The 27,745-nt window shown below is 46.1% G+C and overlaps 1 protein-coding gene across 1 annotated transcript in view; it reads left to right on the top strand.

Moving 5' to 3' along the window:
• Nucleotides 1-27,745, top strand: part of LOC116795512 (peroxidasin homolog) — a 43,974-nt gene that overhangs the window by 12,271 nt on the left and 3,958 nt on the right. Inside the window, exons 3-20 of the mRNA XM_032705274.1 lie at nucleotides 5,315-5,386; nucleotides 5,645-5,716; nucleotides 8,282-8,353; nucleotides 9,864-9,935; nucleotides 11,483-11,652; nucleotides 13,731-13,848; nucleotides 15,444-15,613; nucleotides 16,088-16,360; nucleotides 16,525-16,641; nucleotides 18,291-18,449; nucleotides 19,577-19,689; nucleotides 19,989-20,145; nucleotides 21,729-21,837; nucleotides 22,623-22,780; nucleotides 24,019-25,522; nucleotides 25,990-26,124; nucleotides 26,661-26,869; nucleotides 27,602-27,716. Coding sequence (XP_032561165.1) covers nucleotides 5,315-5,386; nucleotides 5,645-5,716; nucleotides 8,282-8,353; nucleotides 9,864-9,935; nucleotides 11,483-11,652; nucleotides 13,731-13,848; nucleotides 15,444-15,613; nucleotides 16,088-16,360; nucleotides 16,525-16,641; nucleotides 18,291-18,449; nucleotides 19,577-19,689; nucleotides 19,989-20,145; nucleotides 21,729-21,837; nucleotides 22,623-22,780; nucleotides 24,019-25,522; nucleotides 25,990-26,124; nucleotides 26,661-26,869; nucleotides 27,602-27,716 — 3,795 coding nt within the window. The remainder of the gene's footprint in view (nucleotides 1-5,314; nucleotides 5,387-5,644; nucleotides 5,717-8,281; nucleotides 8,354-9,863; nucleotides 9,936-11,482; nucleotides 11,653-13,730; nucleotides 13,849-15,443; nucleotides 15,614-16,087; nucleotides 16,361-16,524; nucleotides 16,642-18,290; nucleotides 18,450-19,576; nucleotides 19,690-19,988; nucleotides 20,146-21,728; nucleotides 21,838-22,622; nucleotides 22,781-24,018; nucleotides 25,523-25,989; nucleotides 26,125-26,660; nucleotides 26,870-27,601; nucleotides 27,717-27,745) is intronic.

The following is a 27,745-nucleotide window of genomic DNA, read 5'->3' as shown; positions in this document are numbered from 1 at the left end:
CTGCTGATGCTGCTTAGATGGCAGACTTTCGCCTGAGGACTTAGACAGGTCTTCAAGTGATAAAGAGAGTAAATAATTTAAAATCCCTGAGAGACTTCCTGGGAAAGTTTGTCCAGAAAATTCGAAGTGGGATCTTTGGAGGATAGAGTAGTTCAGGTTCTACGTGCAGAGCTCTGAGCTTGCATCTTTCTGCCATGGGACTTAAATGTTCCATAAGCAAATAAATGTGTTTTGAAGAGCCTTTTCTTACAAAGGCAGAGGAAGGGCAGCAGATTCTGGTGAAGCTTCTGTTCTGCATCTCTGTTTGGGCAGGATGGCTGTACTATATCCAAGTCTGACAGTTTGTAAACCACCCTGATAAGGAAGCCTTTGTAGCCTGCGTTGGATGCAGGGAGGTGAGCTGGGAGCCTGTGTGGGTGTCCAGTGGGGCTGTTCAACAGTTCAAACCTTCCTCTGGCTCCTCTCTGCTTTTCCCTGGTGTGGGAGATTTGATAAATCACAGAGCACCACTTTAACATTAAAAACAGAAACCCTCTTTGTGGAAGAGATAAAGTCACTGTGTGTTTCTGGCTGGGGACTCCTGGTACAGCACCACAGGAGCTTTTTCTCCCGCTTTAAATGCACTACACGATGATTTCTGTTAATGGTGTGAGGAAAAAAAAATAGCTAAATCCTGCACCACTGGGAGATTCCTTGTTGACTGTCTGCAATGTTGTATGCATTGGAGAAGTCCACTTAGGCTAAATGTCTTAGAGAGTTGTGAGATTTCCTCATCCCTTCCTATTGCCTCTGCTCAGTTCCTGTGCAGGTGTTGGTGAGGATCTCCTTGTGTATTTTTAAACTCTTAACATGTCCCCTTGGTAAAAGAAAAAAAAAAAAAGGTAGAAGGGAGAGAGAGGCAAAAACCCCTCTTGTATGCCATCCACAAAATACCACAGCTCCTGGACAGCTGTTTTGCTGGAGTTTGCCAGCCCTCTCTGCATCTCTGAAGCCAACATTAGCTCAGAGCAGGTGTTGGGCTGTGGAAGAAAGAGAGCAAACACGCTACGAGCTCATGGTGAGGCACAGCCTCTCATTGCTTTCCAGTTTTTACTCCTTTAGGTCATCTTTGGGTGGGGATGGATGATGACACCCCTGTGTGGCTGATCCTTACACACTCCCACAAGAGTCAGAACTCTGCCATGTTGACCCAGTTGGTCCATCTCTGTATTTTCAAACCAAGACCATCACAGCCAAATGGTTGCTGCTACTTGAGCCTCTCCAGCATCATCTTTAGAAACATCCAACCCAGAGACCAAAGCCGTAATTCTTAACTTCCCCAGCATGTGTTTTGTTCTGCCTGAGGCACAAGCACCCAGGAGAACAGGGACTCTGTGGAGACTATGCTGTGTGTGCCTCTGCCTGGCCCTTTGTCCTGTCAGTGCCATTGCTCACATCACATTTCTCTTGCTGCTTGGGTGAGAGCAAAGGGCATTTCTGGTGAGCCCTGCAGCTCTGCTCTAGATGCCTGTGAAGGGTCTCAGGATGAACAACAGCAGTAACGTGGAGTCTCTGTGTTTTACCCTCTAGTAGCTCTCGAGAGAATGTGCTCCTGACAGCAAGGAAGGGATGTCAGAGTCTGCTTGGATCTCAGCATAAAAGTTCCTTCCTCAAATATGGGAAATGGCTATTCCAGATCATTCTGTCAACAAGGGAGAATGCACGGTTGAACATAAAACTCACTTTTTCTCCCGCTTTAAATGCACTACATGATGATTTCTGTTAATGGTGTGAGGAAAAAAAATAGCTGTTATGTCACAATGACTGTAGCATGTGTTTTGTCACACAAAAAGAGGAAAGAGTACATGGTTTGAGTCTGAATTCTGTACTGTCACATCATTTAATACATTCTTCAAAAAACAGAAAACTACTCATTTAATGCAAGTTAAGCCTGTGCTTGGCAACCTGGAGAGAGGGTGGGGAAGAATGAAGAAGCAGTCAGGACATAAAACCTAAAGGAAACTGAATGTAAAATATTCTTTCTGGTGATTCATGTCTCATGGTGCTTGTATATCTCAAACATCCCAGAAGATTTTTTTCAGGAATAAAACCTGTGTGATTAAGTACACCTACTTATTTGGAGCCCAATTCACCATCTGGCATGAAGGGAGATGCCACATCATTTTGCTAGGAAACGTGCTTCTGATACTTTTAATTTAGCCTGTTTTGCTACAGGGTGTGCTTAAAATAATGATAATGATCTTTCCAGCCTCTGTCTGCCAGAGCATTTATTCCCAGCAGATCTGGTTAGCAGTAGATCTTAGCTTCCAATCCTCTAAGGTTAGCAGGAATTTGGGCATTTTTGCTGTGGATTGCAGCTGGGATCCATAGCCAGGTCATGCCAGGATTTTGCACATTTCTCTGCCTGGATGAATTGCACAGGAGTCAAGGAGCAGACAGCTGTGCAGAAACCATCCAAAGTCTTTCTAGGAGCCAGATGTGCTGTGCTGTCTATGGATTTCTCTGAAAGCAGCATTTTGGAATACGTGGACTGTGATGGACTTCATCAGTTATCTCACTTTCTAATGTTTTCCAGGACTTATCCTTCCATTACAATGGGGAATCCTGACACAGGAAGCAGAGATGGCTTCTTCCATGCTCTTTTTATTCTTTAATCAGGCAATGAACAAATTTCTAAGTATCAGACGATGAGATAAGAGGCCCGTGGACTGCTTGCCATCTGAACTTCCAGAATTCATCTTATTTGGCTGCACTGCTGATTACACTCTCTTGCACTGCCCAAAACAGCCAAGAGAACAAAACAGACTAGGTTAATGCTTTTAAATAGCCCCAAAATGCAGTCAGACAGCATGTTGCAATTTGAAATCCCGGTGGGCATCAGTTCTGGCCTGAACTCCTCGCACAAAAGATAATGATCAGAAAAGGAGTCCGGATCATGGTGGTGTGTGGGGCTGCTCAGGCTGTTGGTGTGACCCTGATCCAGGACCTGCTCACCTGGTCACTGTGTCCCGTCCCTCATGAGGGGAGCGGCTGGTGCTGGTTGCGTGGCAGGATCCAGGTGCTCACATCCATGGCAATGGCATTGGTGCTGGCACTCACCTGTCAGCCCATCCTGCCCTCAGAAGTGGGGCCAAGGATTAGATAACAGAGAACAAGCTGCCTTTGTCCTGTCCTGGCCAAAGATGAAAGTGTGCTGATAGAGGCAGGGAAGGAAGCTGGCATGGCTGGGCCCTGTGTTGTCTTTGTGCCGTGGGTAAATAGACCAAAGCCCTCTCCTGCACTGCTCTCAGGCAACTATTTCCAGTCCTTGGGTGTTCAGTCACCAAAGAAACCTTTGGGTTGGTGTTCAGGGACTGTATTTCCACTCAGCAGAGCTGGCTGTCAAAGCAGGATCGTGTGTTCCAAGGACTTGACATCATTTTTGCTTCCTTATGAGAGAAATTGGGCTGTTTGACCTCAGCCGTGTGTATTGAGCTGTTGCTCCCACCTGGGCAGGAACTCTCCAGCAACTTTCTGCCTTAACCTCTTCAGGCTGTTTGTCCCCAACCCTGGTGATGTGCAGTTTGGTAGTGGCACCCACATCCACAGCATCTGGGCAGCTGATCAAAGGAGGGCAGTCAAATCAAGAATAATGAGGTTTTTCTCAAACCCTTATTATTTTCCAAAGTTCTGTGCACTTGAGTTTATCACGTGCTTTTTGGGCCCTTAATGTAATTCTCCACCTGAGAACAAGCTGGTAGAAAGCTGGTGTGACTCAGGTGCCTGGTGGGAACTTGTGAACCTGCCATCACACATATGTGTTTCTGTCATCTTTTATCTTTTCTGTCATCCCTGAGGTGTTTGATTTTTATCTTCACCTTCTTTTCCCACATGCTTTCTACCATTTCTCGCCATCTCTTTGTCTTTTTTCTCCATCATTTACCTGCACGAACTGGTTTTCCCAGGTGGAGACCTTGGCTAGTAATGACAGAGGCTGGCTGCTCTATTTTCTCTGGAAAAGCGGGACAGAAGATTAGGCTTTACTGCTGGGAAAGTGCTGAACTGTCTTCTCAACTGCTGCCTGGTGGCAGGTTGTTCCTGAGGAGCAGAATTATCACAAAAATCAGCTTGTAAAATAGAAAATGCACATTTAGTGCATGTATTAAATTTGACCCAGCGTTGTGAGGTCTGGCTGCTTGCAGAGGGAATTGCACTTTTTCCTACAATGGTAGAAAAAGAAATCTTTGCAGCACAGTCACATCTCTCCTCTCCATCCACGACTCCGTTTAGGAATGTTAAAAATTAGTGTAGCTGATAAAATCCTTGCTCTGGGCTATTCAGCTCTAAACTCCACCAGCTCTGAGCTTCCCCAGATCTGCAATCAGTGGGATACTGCAGCGACAGACCCACGGGAGTGCGGTTGGGCAGCCACGATGAATAGCTAAATTCATATATTAAAGAGCTATTTATAAGTGATTTATTGTCTTTGCTCGGTGTTGGGCTTGGCAGTGGCTGCAGAAGAGGTTTTTGTAGCGTTCAGCTGTGTGGTTACCACTGCTGCACAGCGTGGTTCTTACAGGGCTGAGCTGTTTCTGGTCCTTGGCACTGGTCATCATTTGCATGCACAGTCATGGCAACTGCACATACAAGTCAGAGATTGCTTTCCAGTGTGATGTGGTCCATAGGTTTTTTATTAAAATCTGGCACAAGGCTTCCTAGATCGAAAGAGGCTGTCTCTGAGTAGCCTCAGGAGTCAGAACTGAATTTATTTCTTTCTCATTTGCAGATATTGGTTTACCAAGTGATTAGAACCAAGCTGTTACCATTTTATAGCTCCTATAACTCCACTGTGAGCTGGTGTTTTAAAATGCATTTGTACTCTTAAAAACTGTCTCTGCACTCCCCTGCTCCCAGATTGAACACAACCAGGCACCTCCAAAAACCAATGTGATTGTACAAGAGTGGCAGCAATGATTTAATATCCCCCTCCCTTCTGCCTCCTTCTGCCTGTCTCCCTTCCCCTCATCCCTTTCCTGGCCAAAATTGTAACTTGGGACTGAAAACCACTGTGGCAAAAAGTGGTTTGAACAAAGAGCCTGTGGCAAAAGACTTTGAACACTGTACATGTTGGAAGCACTTGGCACCTCTGGGTAAGAAACCTTCTCATTGATTTGGCTGGTGTGAATAGACAAACTTTGATCTGCTAACCCTTTAAATCTTAAATTCTCTGACAAGCAAGCTCGGGAATTTTCAGTGGGCATCTGAGAACAGAAAAGCCACAAATCTCACGTGTGCTCAATTCACCACTTGTATTTTTCTCTCTTGATTTGAACAGGCTGCTGAACAATAATCAGATAAAACAAATTGTGAGAAGATCCTTTGAAGATCTGGAGAACCTGAAATACCTGTGAGTTGGTAGCTCAGTATTTTCTTAACCACTTTAAAATTTACCAACCCGCTTTTAATGTTTGCTAGCCAAGGACATATTTTTTGTGTTCGGAGTTCCTGCATGTTAATGTCAGTGTCAGAGGTATGAAACATTGCCCTTGAATCCAACCAACAAGCTCTGCTTCGACTTGAGGTTCATTATTGTTTCCTTTGTATTTTTAGAACACAGCTGCTGATGAGTTGGCCTAATGCTTTTTCCTTTCTCTCCTTTTGAAAGCTACCTTTATAAAAACGAAATTCAGAACATCCAGCAACATGCCTTCCATGGGCTCCATTCCCTGGAACAGCTGTAAGTACAAATGAGCCTTGCTTGCTGTGTTTCCAGATGTGGAGAGTACCAGGCACTTTAGCAAGGGGTAGGATGAAGCTTCTGTTTGATCAGCCAGATTTGCCAGACTACACTGAGTTAATTTGAAAACAGTTTGTCCCAGCACTGATTTTGGTTAGTAAATACTGAGGTCTCTTCCTGTACGTTTTTTCCTGATCCTAAACCTCTGGAGCATAGGAAGAACCAGCTGTGCTTCTGATGCCCTTTATGTCCAAGGACCTCATGATGGGAAGAGACAGGGATCTGCAGGATGGCTTGAAGCAGCAGGCAGCTGGTCTGCTGGGTTTGTGTCTGCTGGGACTCCAGGAGCAGAGGGCTGGATCTGGCCCTTTACTTGAATTGAGGGGCTGCTTGAGTTTGTCTCTTACCCAAAGCTTTGCTGGGAAGGAATGGATGAAGTGCAAACTGAGAGCTGGGGCAGACAGGTGTTTGGGAGCTACCAGGATGGTGATGCTCACATGCTTTAAAGCATCTGGACATTGCAATGGGGGAAAATGATGGATCCAAACAAAAGAAGTGATGACCTTCCAACCTGGCCCTGAACATTTCCAGAGATGGGGCAGCCATAGCTTCTCTTGACAACCTGTGCCAGGGCCTCACCACCCTCACAGGGAAGAATTTCTTCCTTATTATTTATTCTTCATAAATATTTTAATTATAGGAATTATTTGCCTTACTGAAGAGGAGGAACTAAAGGTGAAACCATTCTGATTCGTGCATTGTCCCCAACAGCAAGGTTTATAGGGCTGGAATGTAAGTAAGGGTTTTGCTGTAAAAGGGATAGGATCCAACTTGTTCTCCATGCTGACAGCAGAAGTGGAAATGGGAAGTGTCAGGCAAGCCTAACAATAGGTGTGTGTGTGTGTAAAATATGGTTTTTCATCAGCCAGCTGAGCAAGGATGCCTGGGAGAAAATATAGGAAGCCAAAACTGGCTCTAAGCTGAGCTTAGAGAGCCGGTGCTGGCAGCAGGGGTATTTCAACAACAAGCATTCCAGACTTGATGTCACGAATAAAAGAAAAAAACCAAAATCAACAAACTCACAAAACCAACAAACAACCCGCTGAAAGTCCCATCTGTTTTCAATCTCGGGCGGGCATAGTTCCAGAAGAATTAGCTTTGCTCAAATCCTACCCCATTTTCCTGTCACCCCCAAGCCAGCTTTTCAAGAAAAAGTACAGCTCGATTGATGGGCAGTATCAGATGGTTTCCTCAAGGTCCAAAGCAATTTCAGCAGACATCTGAGCCTGATTAGAGCACGCACATCTCTTCCCCACTGTGACCCTCCAGTGCAGAATCTGAGTCACCGTCTCCCAGTTTGCGCTCTGATACTGGACCATTTATCATGAATCCTTCCATTACAAATCAAACAGCCATGTGGAGGCTTAGGCAATCATTTCTCAATGCATTCAGCTACAATAGCAGAATGAGTATTTGTAGATCTGTGATTAATCTGTGTCTGCTGTGAAATTTATGCCTGTGTAAAATAAGAGGGAAGAGTTTAGGCAACTTTGGAACCATAAGAAATGCATCTAAAGGTCAGGAACGTGTCAGTTGTGGTGGTGAATGTCACAGCTCATGAGAACAGGCAGTGCCAGGTATTGTGGTGAGTTGCTCTGCAGACCCCAGGTTTGCTTTGCTGATGATAAGGGGTGACCCCGGACACAAGGTCTCCCAGGCCTCTGGAATAACAGGTCACACTTGAGGTTTTAGTGGAACTAAAACCATAAACTTGTATTAGCAGGAGCTGGGCTGTTCTGCTAATGTGCTATTTAGATCTAAGTGTTCCAAGTGACTGCACCATCCCCATTTCTGGGGGCTGTGCCTTCTCTCCACAGAACACAACAGCCCCACACCAGCCATTCGGAGATGTTTCTGTTCCTGCTGGGTGGGTACATGTGCTGGGAGCCCCTATTAGAACCACACACAAATGCAAGTTGGAAAAGACCTTTGGATATCTCCAGTCCCACCTTCAGCAAGGACCAATTTCAAAGTTTTATCAGGCTGTTCAGGGCCTTTTTCTACAAATTAATCCTCAGCAAACACATTTTCCACTCAAAAGTGTTGCAATTCCCAGGCTGGCAACAAATGCCTTGTAGTAAGGCCATTTCTTCCTTCCTGACAATCCAAGGATATGTTGGGAAAGACAGGGAAAATTACTGTACAGTACCTGGATGGGTCTTCATGAGCAGTAGTTTCCTCCTGACCCTGAACAGTGCAACAGGCAGTTCACAGTGATGGTGGTCTTGGTCTTCAGAGAAAAACAAACTGGCAAATCTATCCTTTTTTTTTTTTTTTCTGTCTCTGTTTTAGTTTATTAAGAGAGAGAGTAAATAATTGACAGGATAGGGAAAAGCCATGTTGGCCACTGTGTTTGATCTGGAAAGCAGAGACACTAAAGTGGATTTTGGCTTCTCAACATCTGCCTTGAGACAGTATGGTGACCAGCTGGGGGGGCATTGGTGGATTGATCTGGGAAGATCTTCTGTCTTTTAAATTGCAGTCTGTGTGATTTCTGTGTGACAGGTACCTGCATTTCAACAACCTGGAAAGTCTGGAGCTGGAGACTTTTAGTGACCTGCCTAAACTTGAAAGGCTGTAAGTAAAGATGGGACATTTCTTGGGAGTAAGGGGGTGAGGAGAAGGGAGAAAACTTCTTTTTGTGTAACAGTTTTGGTAGCATGAAATGAGATCTTCAAAATGGAGGGAAATGCAAAAAGAAACTTCTTTAAAGAAGGAGATTTTACATACTTGCCAAGTAGATGGGTGACTGAGGACGTGAGGGGAATTTCCCCTTTTATGTTATGTTCAGGTTTCTGTCTAAACAGGGGTAAATCTGCAGAAAGCCCTAGAACTGGCCAAGCCAAGTGAAATTTTACTCTGACCATAAGGTCAGCAACATTAGTCACTGTTGGGCAGAGTGTGCAAAAAAAAAAAAAAAAGGGATGGAAAAGGGATAAAGTCAGAAAAAAAATCTAACAAGAAAAACACGTATCCTTCTTGAAAGCAGTAGGGAAATGTGTGTCTCCTGCTCCCCAGGATTGCTTCTAGTAGTAATGTAGCCACTAGGACAACAGACCATGTGGTGTTCCTGCTCCATGGAGAAACCAGCAGACCCTTCTGTGCTGTGTGGAAATGTGCATTATATCCATATGTGCCAGGGAAATAAAATCGTGGGATCCCACACCCTTAGGAAAATTCAGACCTGGATCAGCGCATGGCTGATCTCAGTCACTGTATTTGATCCAACAAAAATGCTGGATTTAAATTTTAAAAGAAGATTTGTCAGCCTGGTTTTGTCAGCAACCAGGCTGAACTCGGGTGCACACATGTGTGTGTGCAGACATTTGCACTCAAGCTGTGCTGCTTTTGTGTTCTCTCCTGTTTCACTATCCCCAAAATTTGCTTCATATCTTTTATCAATGGTCTCTTATTAGTTTTAGATGTAACCAACATAACTAAATTTCCCCGTCATTATGGGAATGGGAAGTTAATTATCCCATCTTGTTCCCCACTGATGCATTTTCATGCAATCAGGGTTTTTCCCTAAGAACTGTGGGGTGCTGTCTGTGGGCTAAGACTCTAAAAATGAAAATTTTGCTCAGTTTTGTTCAGAGATAAGCCCAGCTTGGGCAGCTGTTCTCTGAATTAGATTTACTCATGAGTTTGGGTTAATAACAACACTGAGTCTAAGGCATGAGTTGTCTGACTTCTCCTGGAACCATCCTCCAGTGGCTGCCCTTGTAAAGTTGTCATGTCATCTGCAGGGGGGAAAGAAAAGGTCCCCCTGGAGCTGACCCAGGCACAGAAAACAGAGGGTGCGTCTGGTCTGGGATTTCGTGCCCTTTCTCCTCCCTTTGCAGAGAAACTTTAAGGTTCCAGTTAAACCTGTTACATCACATCCTGAGTCACCCTTTCCAGCCCACACCCGCTGTCCCCTTTGGCATATTGCATCGTACCCACAGACGGGTGAAATTCCCGCAGCTCATGGAAACAAACACGGAATGCAAAAACTGAGCTGCGGTTAAACCGAGTTCTGACCTGGGATGTTGTCACCCCCGTAGTGCAAATATTGGATAATGTTTTGGCTTGGCTTCTCCCACTTCAGATTCTTGCACAACAACAAGATTTCCAAGATTCATCCAGGGACATTCTCTCAACTGGAATCCCTCAAAAGGCTGTAAGTAAAAAACATTGCCTGCGAAGAGCACTTGTTTATCTTCGATCAGATGGCCAGGACCTGAGGAAGAATGTGCCTGGTTGGCAAAGCTTTCAGTTGTTGCGCTTCTAAGGCCACCGCTAAGTTTATGAAACAGTTTTGGTTGGACCCGAAAGCTTATTTAACCAGTTAGAAGTTTCTTTATTCTAGTGGCTAATTATAATCAGCTTACAGCTTAATAATGCCACAGGAATGAGCGTTCCTGGAAAGTCTTCACAACGGTTTGACCCCGTAAAACATCCTTGAAAAATATAGAAAGTGTACAGGTCATGGATATGACCTCGATCATGTCTGTAGATCAGTATCTGCCATGGAAGGAAAAATCATAGTCATAAAAGAAAAGGCTTGTTTTCTAGATTGAAAATAATCAGAGTGGTGCCAAGGTGCATGATTCTCCTTCCATGCAGGAATTCCCCAGTGTGTTATTCCCACATAACCTGGCTGTCTCTTAAGCTTACTTCTTTCTTGCTTAAACCCCCAGAGCTTTGCTTTGGTTTTATGATCTCTGGAAACAAGTTCTATGATGTGTTTGGGGGAAAAAAAAATGCAAAAGGTAGAGAATTTTGGTGTCCTGCCATGATTTTCAAGTGCAATAAAATAATGTTTCTCACTGCAGCCCTCAGTGATTTCTGCAAGCAGGTAAAATGCTTCACTTCTCTTTAACAGGGAAAAACTTGTGAAATGCTGTCTGTAGGTGTCAGAGAAAAAGCTGGGATGTCTATAAAATGTTCTGTCATGGCCTTGTGTGAAATCTCACATTCTCAAATATGTGACCCTGAAAGCATTAGACCTTTCTTCCGTGGTTTTGTTGTTTTTTGTTTTCTTTTTTGGATGGCTCAAACCCATTGATTGTAAAACTGTCAGTGGGGAAGGAAGCATGAACTAATCCCCCTGTAGTCCTTATTTATCCTTATGGATAGCACTGCTTGTAGGAATGAGGTCAGTGGAGGGAAAGAGGGTGAGTGCACTGGGAGGTCACTGGAGCTCCATTCCACATGGTTCAGGCTTATGTTGCAGTAATAAAAGTTCTTATAGTTGTGCAGAAATGCTACAACCTCTCACAGCTTGTCACAGAAAGGGACTGACCTGGTGCACACAAAAAACAAGGGGGAGGTTTTGGGGGCTAAAAGAAAATGGAAAGCTGTAACAGAGTCACTGTTATCTGCTGTTCTTATAGAATTCAGTAAAGGCTGCAATTTCCAGGCGGAAAACCCAGTGTATCAGTGTCTCTCTTTGCCTCAAATTAGGCCAAAAATTCATAATCCAGTTTAAGCGAATGATACTGGAATGGGTAATGTTAGTTTTTCAATTAAATCCTTCTGCTTGGATAAGCATCACAGGGATGAGATACCTCAAACTTTATTTGGGATATGACCAAATGCAGGGAAAAACAACCAGGTGCCCCCTTCACTCCCGAGGACTGTTCCCCTCCCGTGTCCTGGCCTCCAGGAGGCAGCGCAGCGGTCGGAGGCTGGGAAATGAGCTGCCCTTTTCCTCGGCCCTTGCAGGCGGCTGGACTCCAACGCCTTGTTTTGTGACTGTGACTTGATGTGGTTGGCTGAGCTGCTGAAGAAATACGCCGAGCAGGGCAGCATCCAGACAGCTGCCACCTGTGAGGCTCCTCGGGACCTGCACGGCCGCTCCATCGTCACCTTGACCGCCCAGGAGTTCAACTGCGGTGAGCCAGGCCAGACCCCTCCACCGGCCACCCTCAGCCCATGGAGCTGGGCTCTGGTCTGGGAATTGCTTCCTCCACCCCTTTGCCTCCCTCTAGCATCCTGCCTTCTCCCTCCTTTACTGCTGAAATGGGAAAATCCCAGGGGGGTTGCTGGAGTTGTTGGGATAACGCAGAGAAAGCCGACAGTCATGGCAGGGTTTGAAGTCAGCTCTGTTTTAGCTGGCAGGTGTTGTCCTGGGTTTTTGGGTAGAGTAGGGGTGGTAAAGGATCTGCTCCATCCATGGCTAAACCAGTAACCAGAGGAAATATCCCACATTAGGCTGAACAGAAGTGAGAGCTGCAGTTGGCTGGAAACACAACTGGAAACCTACGGGAGCACATGGTAGATATGTAGCTGAATGCTGTGTTTGACTTTGGTGTGGTGTATGGCATTTGTCAGGCTGTTATTCCTTAAATTTAGAATTTTGAATTAGGTTTTGTTCTGAAAAGTTCCAAAGTTAAATATTTTATATAGGAAAAGACAAAACTCTGATTTTTAAGTGGAGGTTGGCACAATGTTGATTGTAATTCCCTGGTACTTCACTGCTGGTAGAATCAGTTTGAGAAGTTCCCACTTACCTGGGCTGGCCATGAACATCCCTCCTGGATATGCCAGTCCAGCTGTGCTGTGTGTCAGATGTGTGAGCTCAGCTGGATTTCAAAGAGCTGTCCCTTGAATTCAGCTTTTCTCCTATGATTTCATTATTTTTTTCTGAAAAGTCTTGACCATTTCACAGCTTAATTTAGGGCACAGCCATGCAAAGAGTTGAATTGACACAAGTGGTTCTGTGACCTCAAGGGAGCAGGGAATAGGAAGGGTCTAGGGAAAGCAGCTGGAGACACATGGAATGGGATCTGCTGTGAGTGGCTGTGCCACACAACAAGCTGTCCCTGACACACACCCAGTGCCACGGTACAGCTGTTAGTGCAAATTTGTTCTGGTTTAGGCATGGGCTCACAGTGGGATGTCTGTCAAATTAGCCAGAGCACCTGGTGGGAAGATTTTGCTGGCATTAGGTTTTCATGCTGGTGTTGTGCCAGCTGGGAAAGGCAAATGATCCATAATTCAGCACAAAGCTCTAATGATGCAGGCAGCTGATATCTGAGTCAGTCCGGAATCTGCTGGCACCATTTGACCCTCAGCTGTGAGCAGATGTGAACCAGAGGGGCAAATCTGCACTGGGTCAGCACCTTGTACTCTGGAGCTGTGCTGGGCTTGGTGTGCTCTGCTGTTGCCTGTGGGGATCAGTTCAGGAGCCACTGACTTGTGGTCTAAGGAGTAAGGACACTGACCCTCCGCTGGAGGAGGTGACAGGTTCTCAATTTTAGGAATAATCCCTCTGGTTTCAGTGGATTACTGGTGAGAATGTAGATTGTTAAATGGGTAAGCATTCCCTGAATCAGGAACAAGCACTGCAGAGCTTGTACATAAATTCCTCCCTATTTTAGCACATCCTTTCAATGTTTAACTCAGTACAACTTAAAGTGAAGCACATAGTGAAAGGCTTGGCTGGATAGGGCTGGTGAATTAGGGATGTAATGAATGAAATCCTGTTGGGAGGGAAGTGGTGTGGTTTGCAGGGAGCTGGCACTGTGTTCAGGTGGAGCAGGCAGTTGCTGAGAGCAGCAGGCTGCCAGGGACAGAAAAACAAGCCAAATGAGGATGCCACTGACTTCTTTACTTATTTTGGGGAATACAGGGGCCGGCTCTTGGGGCAACTGTGATGAACCAGTGCATAGCCAGATCTGGTTTTCTTAGTGCTGTCAGAGGTTCTAATACACTGCCCAACAAACTGGGAATAGGAACAACCACTTTGATTCTCCAGGGCTCAGATGAATGATGCTATTCCCTCATACATTTGGTGTTAGTGAGAAGTTTTGGGCACTGTTGTGCCTGGGGCTCTGCTGGTGCCTGTTTTGGGGCATTGCAGGTGGTGGTTGTGGTGCAGTGGGTGTTGTGTGACCCACTCTGCCCCGGTTGGGTTGGAGATGGTTTTGTGCTGCTCTGGACTGGGTTCTGTTCAAATGGTGTTTTGCAGAGAGGCCTCGAATAACCTCAGAACCCCACGATGTCGACGTCCTCTTGGGAAACACAGTTTATTTCACCTGCAGGGCAGAAGGAAATCCAAAGCCTGCGATTATTTGGCTGCACAACAAGTAAGTCTCACGCAATGAGCCCTGGGGTGGCAAAGGTTTTCAAGCACTGAGCTCTTCAGTGCCTGCCTGTAATTACAAAAGCTGTTTCACACTATGCTTAAAAAAAAAAAAAAAGAAAGGAAAAGAAAAAAGAAATGGCTGTTCCATGGGTTGTATTTACCTTCCTTTTAATAGCATTCTCTGGTGACCATGTAATCCAAGTGATGTTTTCATCTGCATTTGAAATATTTCATCTGCGTTTGTAATGGATTCCAAGAGCTTATAACTTTCCTATAAACATGCTCTGCAGGCTGAAAGCAATTGTCTTTTGATCAGGGAAAAAATAAAATTAGTGTTTCATGTTGCTCTAAGCCACTATGCTTGCCATTTGTTAACTGCTGAATTGCTTCTAGTCTCTAGGTTTTTCACACAAAGGCCAATCGTGCTGGAGAATGGGGGTTTTTTTTCAAAGAGAAAAATTTTTGTGCTGCACTGAAAGACAGAATTTGCAAATCAGTGTATAGGTTATCCTTCTGTACAGAAACACTGAAAAAGTACATGGCTGTGCTAGATGCCAAAGTGTTCTGGGAAATGCTACACAATAAAATATTTTGTGCTCAAGCAGCTGCCCACTGTGGAAGTGAAGTTGCTTTGCTGTTTTATGAGCTTGTTGTCTGGTGGAGCCTGAGCAGGGCCCAGTTATTAATAAAAATGATCAATGTGTGCTTCTTCAGCAAACCCCCCACCAGGCAGAGTTTCAGCCCAGAGCAAAAGTTTATGGCTGAGTTAAGTCCCCCGGGAAGGAAGGTTTTGTTAGGGAAATGCTGGCAGGCTCCCAAAGACAGCATTGTAAGAGGGGTAATGATAATAAATGTTCCACAAACGAGATATGACTGAAGTGAGGAGGCATCAGGGGAATTAAATAAATGCCCAGCAAGCATATGAGTTTGCATAGTGGGTTCAGCCTTTGTCCTAGGGGGACAAAGGTCCCTTCTCCCTTTTCAGTCATCTGCAGCCATCCAAGATTCCTTCGTGCTGGGACAAATGGGATGCAGCACTGGGACCTTCTGCCACGGGCTGGGATCCAGGAGTTGCAGGTCATTGCAGAAAGAAGGAAGATGTTTCACAGCTCTCAGGCTGGGTTGGAGTCCAAGCTGTGTTGGGGTCCCCTGGTGACTTACTCAGAGCTTTTTGCTCCCCTGAGGCCTTTGAGCCTTGACTTTGAATAGGAGTGGCTGCATACAATAACAATATTAGTTCATTATAATATTTGAACTTAGAAAGTAATGAGAACAGGCTTTCCAGGCAGAGATGCCCTGACAATAGCAGCAGTGCTGTGGCATGGGAACAGTGTGCTCTCCTGATGGGCTGTAAATGTCATATGTAATCAGTGGTGAGAGAAAAAGCAGCACACCCAGGGAGCAAATCAGAGCTGGAGCTGCAGTTCAGTGCTGTGAATCAGAACTCTTGCTGTAAATCTCATGAAGTCTCAGAATACCTCCAAGAAACACCAACTTACTGCAATGCAAGCAAAGCCCCTGCCCCTCCCAGCAGCTTGAGGGGGACCACCAGTGTTTACTCCTTCCAGATTTTGCCCATTTCTGGCTGTTTTTCAGTAATAAGATTGACATGAAGGATGACAACCGCCTGAACCTGTTGCAAGATGGTACCTTGATGATCCAGAACACCAAGGAGTCGGATAAAGGCGTCTACCAGTGCATGGCCAAGAACATAGCTGGGGAGGTCAAGACACAAGAAGTTGTGCTGCGCTATTTTGGCACCCCATGTAAGGGAGCTTTGTGCACCCCTTGATGACCCAGCTCGGGTTGGGGATGGGAGTGGAGCTAAATCAGAGTTAGTCACAGCTTTGTATGTGCCAAGATGTTCTTGGTGTGCTGAGGGAGAGAGTATCTAACAAAGCAATGACTTAGGGGGGTTCCTTCACTGTGGTGGGAAAAGGGATTTAGAGATTGAAGGTGGCTTGGGACTGGGGAGGGAGTTTAAGTCTGGCATGAATTCTGCAGCACAGAGTTATCAAGGGTGAAGGGGATATGGGAGAGGGGATGCTCCAGCACTAGGTGAGTGGGTGTGAGGAGGTGGCAGGAGGACTTAGTGCTGGTGGCATCGCTCACAGCAAGGATTTAGAGGTCAGGGAAGAGCCAGGTGACTGTTAGCTGGGTTGCATGAGGAGTCCAAGCAATTTCTACCTGCAACAAAGCAGGCAGCAGAGCTGGTTTCTAAAGCACTCATTTCCTTCCAGCCAAGCCCACTTTTGTGATCCAACCTCAGAACACTGAAGTGCTGATTGGGGAAAGCGTCACCTTGGAGTGTGGGGTCTCTGGGCACCCCCCCCCTCGCATCAGCTGGACCCTTGGCACAGGCTCTCCTTTGCCACAGGATTCCCATTTCACTATCACCAGCTCCGGAGGACTCTTCATTCAGAACGTCACCTTCTCAGACCAGGGGCAGTACAACTGCAATGCCACCAACTCCGAGGGCTCCATCCAGGCCACAGCAAGGATCATCGTGCAAGGTGAGGAGTCCCAGGCTGATTTTGTGATGTTCTGTGACATTTCTGGGGCACAGTGTTTGGTCAGCAGGGTGTATGTAAGCTCTGTGACTGATTCTGCTCCCATGAACTCCCCAAGTTTGCTGCCTCAGTGTTTCCTGCTGCTCAGTCGTTGCTTTCCCCTCCAGATTCTCCCAGGTTTCTCGTCATTCCTACTGATCAGACAGTAACTGAGGGACAAAGTGTGGATTTCCCCTGCTCTGCTGAGGGTCACCCTCCACCTGTGATTACCTGGACAAGGGCAGGTACTGCCTCACTTGACTCGTGGTTTCTCTCTCCCGTGCCATCATCCATGGGATGTGGGTGGGAGCAGCTGAGCTGATGGTCCAGGGTGGTGATTTGCAGTGGTGGCACAGGACAGATGGTTATCAGCACAGGTTATCAGTCACACTGGGAGGTGTGTTATAGATCACCAAGGATGATGTTAAGCAGTGAGGAAATAGCCTCTTGGGCCTTTGACACACAGAATGAGAAGGAAGGAGTGTGCTGGTTTCCATCAGCATGAAACTCGTGGAAAGCCTCAAATTTCTTTCTGCAATGACTTCCTACCTCCTTTGAAAAGGCAAGGTCTGTGCACTCCAAGTCAGTGGGTGTCAGTCACAGAGTTGTTTGGGTTGGAAAAGACCTGTAAGGTCATCAGATCCAACCATTAAAATGACACTGCCATGTTAACCACTAAACCATGTTCCTACATGACACATCTACCTGTTTTTTTGAACACTTCCAAGGATCATGGTTCCACCACTTCCCTCAGCAGTATCACCATGTGCCAGCTCTCTGTCATTGCCATTGATTTGCTGCTCTTGGGGAGCACGTTGCAGAAGAGCACCATTCACTGCTGACACACCTCGGAGTTTTCTTTTAGCTTAGGAAGAAGGACTTTGGGACAACAGGTGGTGAACTTTTAAAGTCTCAAATAATTGTTAGTGCTGGCTCCACTGAACTGATCTCATCCAACACTTTCTGGGACAGAAGCCAATAATGCTTGGCCCAGAGGTCCTCCAACTTTTTCTTATGCTTCACAAGCCATAATTAATGGTTTAGTGCTGTGGAGAATTCATGGGTGTTGTATTCCAGCTTCCACAGCAATGGCCCTGGTGCAGAGTTAAGAAGGACCAGCTGAAATTCTGCTCTGCCTGCATGTTCTCCATCTCCTTTAACCTGTTTTACTCCACTTCCCAGAAAATACATCTTAGAGATGTGGAAGGGAGCACAGTGACAAGAAGTAAGGTTGACAACTGCATTGGAACTAGGTTTGCACTCAGCAAGCCAAAAATTAAAAATCAACCAAGCTTTGCACTGCTTTCCTGTGCTAAAAGTAAGACAAGAGAAGGACAAGTGATGGAGCATTGCTTGTCTCAAAGCCACTTTTGACAGTGTGTGGGGATTTTGGTATTTAGGATGAATAAATAAGAGCCCTTATTTGGAGGGAAAAAAAAAATAAGTTGCCAAATTGAGAAGTTTTAATAACTTTGGTTGGGTTTGGTAAAGCAGTTTAGTTTTCAACTTTTCTTCTGAAATACAGAAAATGTTGAAACAACAGTTTCCAAACTGAAGAAAATCACAATAACTAATTCAAAAAGACAATTCTAAATGTTTCTGTTTATTTGATGAAACAGCCCGTTTTGATAATTGAGTACTTATTTGCTGTCCATCGGGTATTACTAAATCTGCAGGTCGCACTAAGAAAAGACTTAGGAGGAAAGAAAAAGCGTTCCAGCTCCTACCCATTTGCTCAGAGGAGAAAATTTGGTGTGATAAAGATGACATTTCAGGGTGGCTGATGTTGGGAGGGAAACGAAATTTGTAACTATCGTGCAGATCCCTCTGGTGTCGGGATGGGAAACATCACAGAGGCATTCACAGAGAATTAACAAACTGCTTGTTTGCCCAGGTGGGCCTTTGCCAAACGACCGGCGGCACAGCATCCTCTCCACGGGCACCCTGAGGGTGCTGAGGGTGGCTCTGCACGACCAGGGGCAGTTCGAGTGCCACGCCATCAGTGCCATCGGGGTCAGGACCCTCCCGGTGCAGCTCTCGGTCACCCCACGAGGTAAAAAAGGGCTGGCAAAGGTTCTGGTGAATAACACACCGTCTGACCAGGCAGGGAATTGCCCTGTTTGCTGTGGGATGGGATTTTGCTTTTCCATGAGAGCTCCATCAGCTGGTGGGAAAAGTTAAGAGAGGTTTGCAGAGTGCCGAGGTTTGTGAATTGGAAGGAGCTGCTTCGGTCTGGGAGTTGTCAGGAAAAAAATTATTTTGGCAAAGGAAAACTGTATCATTTACAGAAAAGTGTGTGAATTAAATTCTTACTCTTTTTTTTTTTTTTTGCCATTTTTAAGTTTTATCTCTCCCATAGAAATAATTGTAAAATTCTTTTTAAAATAAAATAGTCTGCAAAACAAAATGATTCCTTCTCAGGAACATTTAACTCTGGCTCCAGATACATTTGTCTTAAACATTACCTGCCAGATCATAGGTCCAGCTTAAAGTTAGGTATTCTAAAATCAAGCCTCTGAAAAATACAAGCCACACAGGAATATTTTTGCTTAATTAAACTTAATTAAAGCTTAAGTTTTTTCTTCTTTTTTTAAAACTTTTGCTTAATTTTCTCTTTTCTCCCATATAAATAATTGTTCTAAGTAAGCAAACTTCCCTATTTGTTCACAAACATGGTAGAATTTTACTGATGGCAGACTGGAGGGTAGGACACTATCTAGAAGCATGAAATCAGTGAAGCTTCAAGCACAAAATTTGCAGAATATTTTAAGACCAGCAAGATCAATATAATTATTTAATCTGTCCTGACTAACACTTCCAGAGAGCCTCATCTGACAGTGCCTGAATCAAGTCATGATCCCTGTTTCAGCTAGAGCATCCTTTCTGGAAAGGCTTTGAGTGAATGGTTATAAATGACTCAGCACATTCCTGTGTAATGGCCCCAAGTAGAGACTCAGAGGAGCAGAAAATAATGAACATCAATTACATAAATTAATGAACAGAGAGCTTGGTAGCAAGACAGAGAGCACGAGGTGAGCTGTCACCCCTCTGCAGAGTCCTTTCAAGAGCAGGAGGAGCCCAGCCCTGCTTTGCCCCTGCTGAAAGGTTTTACACTCTGATTTCTCTATTTTCCTTGGTGCATTTCTTGCCCTGGTGACTTCTTTCCCCTGTGTTGCACAGTGATACCCGTGTTCCTTCAGCCCCCCCAGGATGTGGTGGCAGAGACAGGCCAGGATGTTGCCATCACCTGCGCTGCCCAGGGCGACCCACGGCCCACCATAACCTGGGTCAAGGTATGTGGAGATTTCACGTGCTCGACGGTCACTGGGGAGCAGGGTGGCTCCTCTGGGAGGCATTTAACAACTCTCTCCTTCAGCACCTTTCCCACCTTCACTGGTTACATCAGTCTGTGGGATAAAGACTGACATTTCCTTGGAAGGCTTTCTGGTTTCGCTGGAAGAGCAATGCTAACATCTGGTGGCCACTTTTGTTCATCACATCCATCTCCGGGTTTGCTGAGCAGGCTGAGGGCTGGGATGGGGGGGAGCTTTCCATCCACTGACACATTTTCTGTCTTTTGGTGGTGCAACAGGAGGGTATCCAGATCACAGAGAGTGGCAAGTTCCATATTGGCCAAGATGGGACCCTTTCCATCCAGGACCTTGGCGTGGCTGACCAGGGCAGATATGAGTGCATAGCAAGGAACCCCTTTGGCTTCACCTCCAGTGCCATGCAGCTCACCATCACTGGTAGGGCACCTCTGCTACTCCTCCACAATCTTCTCTTGATCTCCTCTAAGGGGGTGCTATGCTGTATTGACATCTACATTTTTGACAGATAACTATACAAGAAATTACTTCCTTAGCCTCTTTTCAAACAGGTCCCTTGAATCAGGGTTGCTCCACTGTCACAGCCCACGCAGCTCCTGGCTAACCCTCGCTGTTTTCTCAGCTGAGCTGCAGTTGCTCCCTGCAAACCCAAAGGTGTTGTCTTAAAGCTCCTCCTGCAAGCCCAACTGACAGTGTATATGTAATTATTGCCTCTGCTGGGAGGGAGAGACTAATTAAAAAATGTGCCAACTTGCTCACAAATCATCATTTGACTGTAACCTCATATAATAGGGAAGGGAGGAGCAGAACAACATTGCCACTGAAAATACAGGGTTTTAAATATTTGGTCAGTCATAGAATCATAGATTCACAGAATCGTTGGGGTTGGAAAAGACCTCCAAGATCATCAAGTCCGACCTTTGACCAAATACTTTCATTGGGGATGGGAAATAAGTGGCTGGTTTCAAGCTCCTGCCCCATGTGTTAGGGAAGCTGTAATGGATAAGGAGGAGTAACACTCCTCTGATGGTCAAACCAGAGCTCAGGAGTGAAAATTGGGCCTCTTAGAGGGTAAGGAAGAACTGGCAAGAGAAAAAAAATCAGAGGCAAGGAAAAAAGTTTAAAATGTAAGCAAAAGGCTGTTCCAGCAATAAGCAGCATGGATAGTGAAGAGCTTATTAGATAAATTTAATAACATTTAACATACAGAGGTTGTATATGCAAGGAGCTGAAAATAGTCTGAAATTTCTTTGTTGTTTGAAATTATTACTGAGATAATTTCTGTGATTTATTCTTGCTCAGTGCTTCATTTACTAGCTGGCTCTGGCATACACTGGTAGCCAAATGGGAACTGGTTTGTTCAGCTGTACCAAAGGCCCTGGCTTAAAAAATGCATCCTGTAGCAATTTTAAAGAATTAATGTCTTTCCTTCTAAAGTTATTCAAACAACAGCTTTGGTTTTTTTGATTTAAAATGATGTAGCAGGTGTGTCAACACTAACTTTGAACTGTTTTTTAATCATAAATATCTATTAATTATCAATTATAAAAAATTAATAAGTGAAGTGTTCCACAAACAGAGAATTAATATGTGAGCAATATATTTAAATTAATTTATTGGCTTTCAGAAGTGTGTTTGTGCAAAGTAAATACATTATTTTGGGTTAACCCACTGTGACTTTGACATTTTCTTTGTCCAGTTTAACCACTAACCAAAACAGGCATTGATTTGCAAAGCTGTACAGGAGAAAACTCTGAATATGTGTCCACAAACACCTCCTGAAAAAGTCACCTTCTTTTCCAGGAGCTTCATTCATATTCTTCAGAATATCTGTCCAAAAAAAATAAATTCATGGTGTTTATATCAGAGATGGAAACGCAACTTGACCTGCAGTGAGGTCACTACAGGGCTTGTACCGGTGCACAGATTTTCCTGAACTTGGAAGAGCAGTTAATATCAAAGTAAATTTAGGGTATTTTGTTCTTTCTTTCTGCTTTGGAAAGCCACGGACGTCGGTCGGAGCGGTGACACGTTCGTAGCCACGTCGCTGCAGGAGGCCATCAGCAGCGTGGACCACGCCATCAACTCCACACGCACCGAGCTCTTCAGCAAGTAAGTCTGTGAAGTGCCCTGATCTCAGACTTGAAGGAGAAAAGTGATAAAAAAACCATAACAAACAAAGCTTTTCTCCAACCTCGTTTTTTATCGTTGACAACCCGCAGATGAAAGTTGTGGTGTTGTTTCGAGTGTTGGAGGTTCGAGCTGCACCATGTGTAAAGGTGTGAGGATGTGACGGAGCTTCCCAACAGGCATTTGGGATTCTGGAAAAATGAGATGCACGAATATTATGCCTCTTATGTCACTTCTAATCTGCAATGTACATTTTGTCAGCTGGAGCTGGTTCTGGAGATAGTGAATAGAAAAGAAAATAATCAGCCTAGTCACTTTATAAATGCAACTGACTTTGTGCAGGGTGAACAGAAATAATAATATAACAGTTCTAACCATTTCTTCAATAAAAAATGAATTCTCCAGTGAGTGGTGATTCCCTCTTTTTCCACCCCAATATATTTTTTCCTTGAAAAGATGGATAGTTTCTATTAAGCCCCAAACCCTCTGGGTTTTAGCTGTTGAAAAGTGAAAAGTAAATTACTATTGCAGGAAAAAACCAGAGATGTTGAGGGAATTAAATATGTGCATTTTCCTGGGGAAAAATATCCTTTCTTTAATCATCTTCCATGTGCAGGCAAGTCACGTTGGTCTTATGCACTAGTTTGGGGGCCAAGCACCAGACCAGGCTTAGAGCCTGACTCTTGCTGCCTGTAGAGAGTCTCATTGCCCCGAGCAGAGTTGATTAATTTTAATGTTCCTGCATCACTTTTAATTCCTGGAAACAGACGTCCCAAGACACCCAACGACCTCCTGGCTCTCTTCCGCTACCCCCGGGACCCCTACACCATCGAGACAGCCAGGGCAGGGGAGATCTTTGAAAGGACCTTGCAGCTGATTCAGGAACATGTGCAGCAAGGGCTCATTGTGGATATGAACGTCACAGGTGGGAGAGATTTCATTTCCCTTCTTAATATTGTGCATAGGTTGAAGTGAAAACAATGACGTGTAGATATCCAGGAAGTTTGAAGGTGTGCCAAAAATCCAGATAAATGTTGTATATATCAAGAAATGTGTTTTCTGGGTTGTAATTCTTTCTACATCTCATGGTTTTCCTGACAGCTGGAAGGCTGATCTTGCATTCACCATAACAACTTGATAGTCAGGAAACTGTTTCAGTTCCCCATTTCTGTAAAGGTTTCTTGGCTGGCTATGAAAGCCACAATCTTCAAAAAATATTTATCCATCTAACTCATAAAGGAGTACCTTTGTGAGTCTGAAGTTCAGACCCTCAGCAGCATGGTCCCAGATTTTTCCTGCCCTCCACGTAGCAACAAGAAAATTACTGTGGATTCTGGGGTATTTGGGTGCTGTAGCAGAGGAAGGGGGATATCACTTTTCTGTCTCTCTACTACTTTGACCTCTTAGCTACAAACTCAGGTGCATTTCAGCCACTCAGGTTCTTTTTATCAAGGCAGCATAGCAAGGAACAAAGCAACGTAACACCAAAAATACTTAGTGGAGTCCAAGCATCCACTTCCTTGATCTACAACAGACATTCCCGTACACTGCGTGTTTCTACCTATACGTGTGAATCATCATGTAGCAGGCATGTGTGTTTGGGGCCTGTAAATATTTTTTCCTGCCTGGATGTATTCCAGGGTGCAAGGAGTCTCTTTCCAGGTGGCAGGTCTGGTCTGGGCTGGTTGGACTGCCAGCCTCTCCTCCTTATTGCCCTGTCAGCATCCCCACAGTGCAGCATTATTCAGCGCTTTCACACAGCGCAGCGCCCTGGCAGTCACCCATGGCTTCCTGCTGCTCGTCACGTAGAGTTTGGATGGGTGATGGAGCTCATGGTGGCAGTAATAACCCAGAGAGCCATAAAATAAACCTAGAGTGGAGACTGAGACCACCCCCACAGTTTGCTCTGCCAGTCACAACATTTGTGGTTTCCAGCTCCATGCAGTTAATACCAAACTCTTTTCCCTTTCTATTCTTCTTTGTGGGCCCGACGTGCTTCCTCTGCTTTCCTTAAATTATGTTGCAACACCACACTCGGGGATCTGGCCTCCCTGTGCCCATCCTGACAGTCCCAGCAGTGGCTTTCACACGGAGAGCCCTTACATGGAACAGTGGGAACCAAGAGGTGACAGCTGACCTGGTGCTTTGCCTTTCCCGTTGCAGGCTATCGCTACAATGACCTGGTGTCCCCTCACTACCTGAACATGATTGCCAACCTGTCGGGCTGCTCTGCCCACCGTCGCACGCCGAACTGCTCCGACATCTGCTTCCACAAGAAGTACAGGACCCACGACGGCTCTTGCAACAACCTCCAGCACCCAATGTGGGGTGCGTCTCTCACAGCCTTCCAGAGGCTCCTCAAACCTGCCTACCAGAACGGATTTAACCTCCCCCGAGGGTTTTCCTTGGCAGAAGACGCCAGGGATCTACCCCTTCCTCTACCTCGCCTCGTCTCCACTGCCATGATCGGGACTGAGACCATCACCCCCGACGACCAGTTCACGCACATGCTCATGCAGTGGGGCCAGTTTCTGGACCACGACATGGACCAGACGGTGGCAGCCATCAGCATGTCCCGCTTCTCGGACGGAGCACCTTGCAGCGAGGTGTGCAGCAACGACCCGCCGTGCTTCTCCGTCATGGTCCCCGCCAACGACCCCCGCGTGAGGAACGGGCGCTGCATGTTCTTCGTGCGCTCGAGCCCGGTGTGCGGCAGCGGGATGACCTCCCTGCTGATGAACTCTGTCTATGCCAGAGAGCAGATCAACCACTTGACGTCTTACATCGATGCCTCCAACGTTTACGGCAGCACGGAGCAGGAGTCGCGGGAGCTGAGGGACCTGAGCAGCCAGAGCGGGCTGCTGAAGCGCGGGCAGGTTGTGCCCAGCTCGGGGAAGCATCTCCTTCCCTTTGCCGTGGGGCCGCCCACGGAGTGCATGAGAGATGAGAACGAGAGCCCCGTGCCGTGCTTCCTGGCAGGAGACCACCGTGCCAACGAGCAGCTGGGTCTCACGGCCATGCACACGCTGTGGTTCAGGGAGCACAACCGCGTCGCCGCGGAGCTGGCTGCCCTCAATCCCCACTGGGACGGGGATGTCCTGTACCACGAGGCACGGAAGATTGTGGGTGCCCAGATGCAGCACATCACCTATGCCCAGTGGCTGCCCAAGGTCCTTGGGGAGGCTGGGATGAAGATGCTGGGTGAGTACAAAGGCTACAACCCCAATGTCAATGCGGGGATTCTCAACGCCTTTGCCACCGCTGCCTTCCGCTTCGGGCACACCTTGATCAACCCCATCCTGTACCGCCTGAACGAAACCTTCCAGCCCATCCAACAAGGCCACATCCCCCTGCACAAGGCCTTCTTCTCCCCTTTCAGGATCACGCAGGAGGGGGGGATTGACCCCCTCCTCCGTGGGCTGTTTGGGGTTCCTGGGAAAATGCGGGTCCCCTCTGAACTCCTCAACATGGAGCTGACGGAGAAACTCTTCTCCATGGCACACTCTGTCTCACTGGACTTGGCTGCTATTAACATCCAGAGAGGGCGAGACCATGGCATCCCACCCTACAATGACTTCAGGGTCTTCTGCAACCTTTCATCTGCACAGGAATTCGAGGACCTCCGAAATGAGATAAAGAACTTGGAGATCAGAGAAAAGCTCAGGAGGTACTGTAGCTTGGATGTGGAAGCATCAAAATGACTGGAGATCAGTCAGTGAAAAGTTTTTGCTCCTCCCAGGACACCCATGGACTAACCTTCCCAGATATTGCCACCCACAGATGTTAAGATAGGGTAATAGCTGTGATTTAACAATGGGGTAAGACAAACGAGGTCTCTCCAAGTGATCAGTCTGGTTCTGGGTGGAATGTTGTCAGGCACTGCTGTGGTGTAGTTTGGGAGCAGATTGAGCCTTGGAGCTATTTTCCAGTCAGACTAAACTGTGTCCTATCTGCCCTGGCTGCCTCTTTCCAAGGCAGGCCTTTATCCCATTGTCTTTCAGATAAAACCATTATAAATATTGTCCAGATGAGTTCCTGGCATACAAATTCCTATGTTGGTATCAGATTTATATTATCTCTGCTCTTTGATAGACTTTTAACTTTTTTTTTTTTTTAATATCTGTTATCGTGCAGTTTGTATGGAACTGCCAAAAATATTGACCTGTTTCCAGCACTGATGGTGGAGGATCTTGTTCCTGGGACCAGAGTTGGACCAACACTGATGTGCCTGTTAACAACGCAGTTCAGAAGGCTGAGGGATGGAGACAGGTATTCCACGGGAGTCATCCCAAATTCTTTGGTATTCTGTGTTGAGGGTTTCGCTCCTCGCAGGGAGAAGCAGAATCTGTAATTTTTTTTATTATTTACTGTGTTGTGATATGAAGAACAGTCCAGTGCATTTGCAAAAGGACTTGTCACAGTTACTGCCAAGGTGTTAATTCGTGATTTAATGATTCTCATTCCACTGAAGAACACTGGGCATCATTGAGGATGTGTCCAATATCTCATGAAAATGCTAGCAAATGTCTGCAGGAGCTTCTTTTTAATTCCTGTTTGCTCTTTGTGGGAATGAGACACATCTTTGCCTGGTGATGCACTTAGGGCAGGAGCACGGGGAGGTTTGTGGGTACAGAAAAGGCCTTCTGTGTCTGCAGCCACCTGACACCAGAGCAGGAGCTTCTCTTGAGATGGGTCGTGCTGCAACACAGATGTCAGGGAACTCTTTTTCCTCTCTCAGCCTCCCTCCTTCTCTCCCTCCCTCTTCTCTGACTCCTGAGTCACGGTGTGATTACAACCCATTGCAGATTTTGGTATGAGAATCCCGGAGTCTTCACGCCGGCGCAGCTGACTCAGATCAGACAGACGTCCCTCGCTCGTGTCATCTGTGACAACAGTGACCACATCCAGCAGCTGCAGAGGGATGTCTTCCGGGTGGCATCGTACCTGCAGGGCATGGTCAGCTGTGAGGAGATCCCTGCCGTGGACCTCCGCTTGTGGCAGGATTGTTGTGAGGGTAAGGAGCAGGCTGTTCTAGCACCAGCTGACACGGGGGTTGCTCTGGGTGGCATTTGTCACACGCCATCAGCTGGTGTGAAATTGTAGCTGATTTCCTGCTACACTGGAAGAACCCTGTGTCAGCAAATGGGTGCAAATAGAATATAGGATAGAATAGGAATGGAGTAGAGTAGAATAGAATTGGAATGGAATGAATTAATAGAATAGAATAGAACAGAACAGAATATTTCAGTTGTAAGGGGACTTACAACAATCATCCAGTGCAACCGCCTGACCAATTCAGGGCTGACCAAAAATTAAAGCAAATTATTAAGGGCATTGTCCAAATGCCTCTTAAACCCTGAGTGGCTTGTGGCATTGGTCACCTCTCTAGGAAGCCTGTTAACTTCACTGAACCTGACTGAAGGTCCACCTGGCTGTGGGCTTCTGTCTCTGGCTGGGGGAGACACAGAAGCAGGCAGGTATGGGAGGTCTCTACCACATACCACTTCACGGATTCATTTGTGAGTCTAAAACTCCTCCATTAAATCACAGATCCTGCCACGGTCCCTTTTTCCGTGTTTTGGGTGCAGATGTCCAGCTGAGACATGGGAATCCCTGCACACCTTTGTTGCCTCCTTCCCTTCAGCATAAGAGATGTGTCAAGGGTGGATGGTACAGGGGGGCAGCTCTGCCTTGTGTTCTGCTTTGAACACGAGTGCTCACTGCAGACTTTCCCTTCCTTCCCAAGACTGCCAGACACGAGGGCAGTTCAGGGCTCTTTCTCAGCGGTTCCGAAGGAAGAGGTCTCCTGGCTTCAGCTACCCAGAGGAAAACCCTGCCAAGCACAAACCTGCCTTCCCCAGGTGTAGTATCACCACTTTTATCTCCGTTT

The sequence above is a fragment of the Chiroxiphia lanceolata genome, chromosome 17 (genome assembly GCF_009829145.1).
Source record: "Chiroxiphia lanceolata isolate bChiLan1 chromosome 17, bChiLan1.pri, whole genome shotgun sequence".
Lineage (NCBI taxonomy): Eukaryota > Metazoa > Chordata > Aves > Passeriformes > Pipridae > Chiroxiphia > Chiroxiphia lanceolata.
This window is presented reverse-complemented; position numbering and strand designations above follow the sequence as displayed.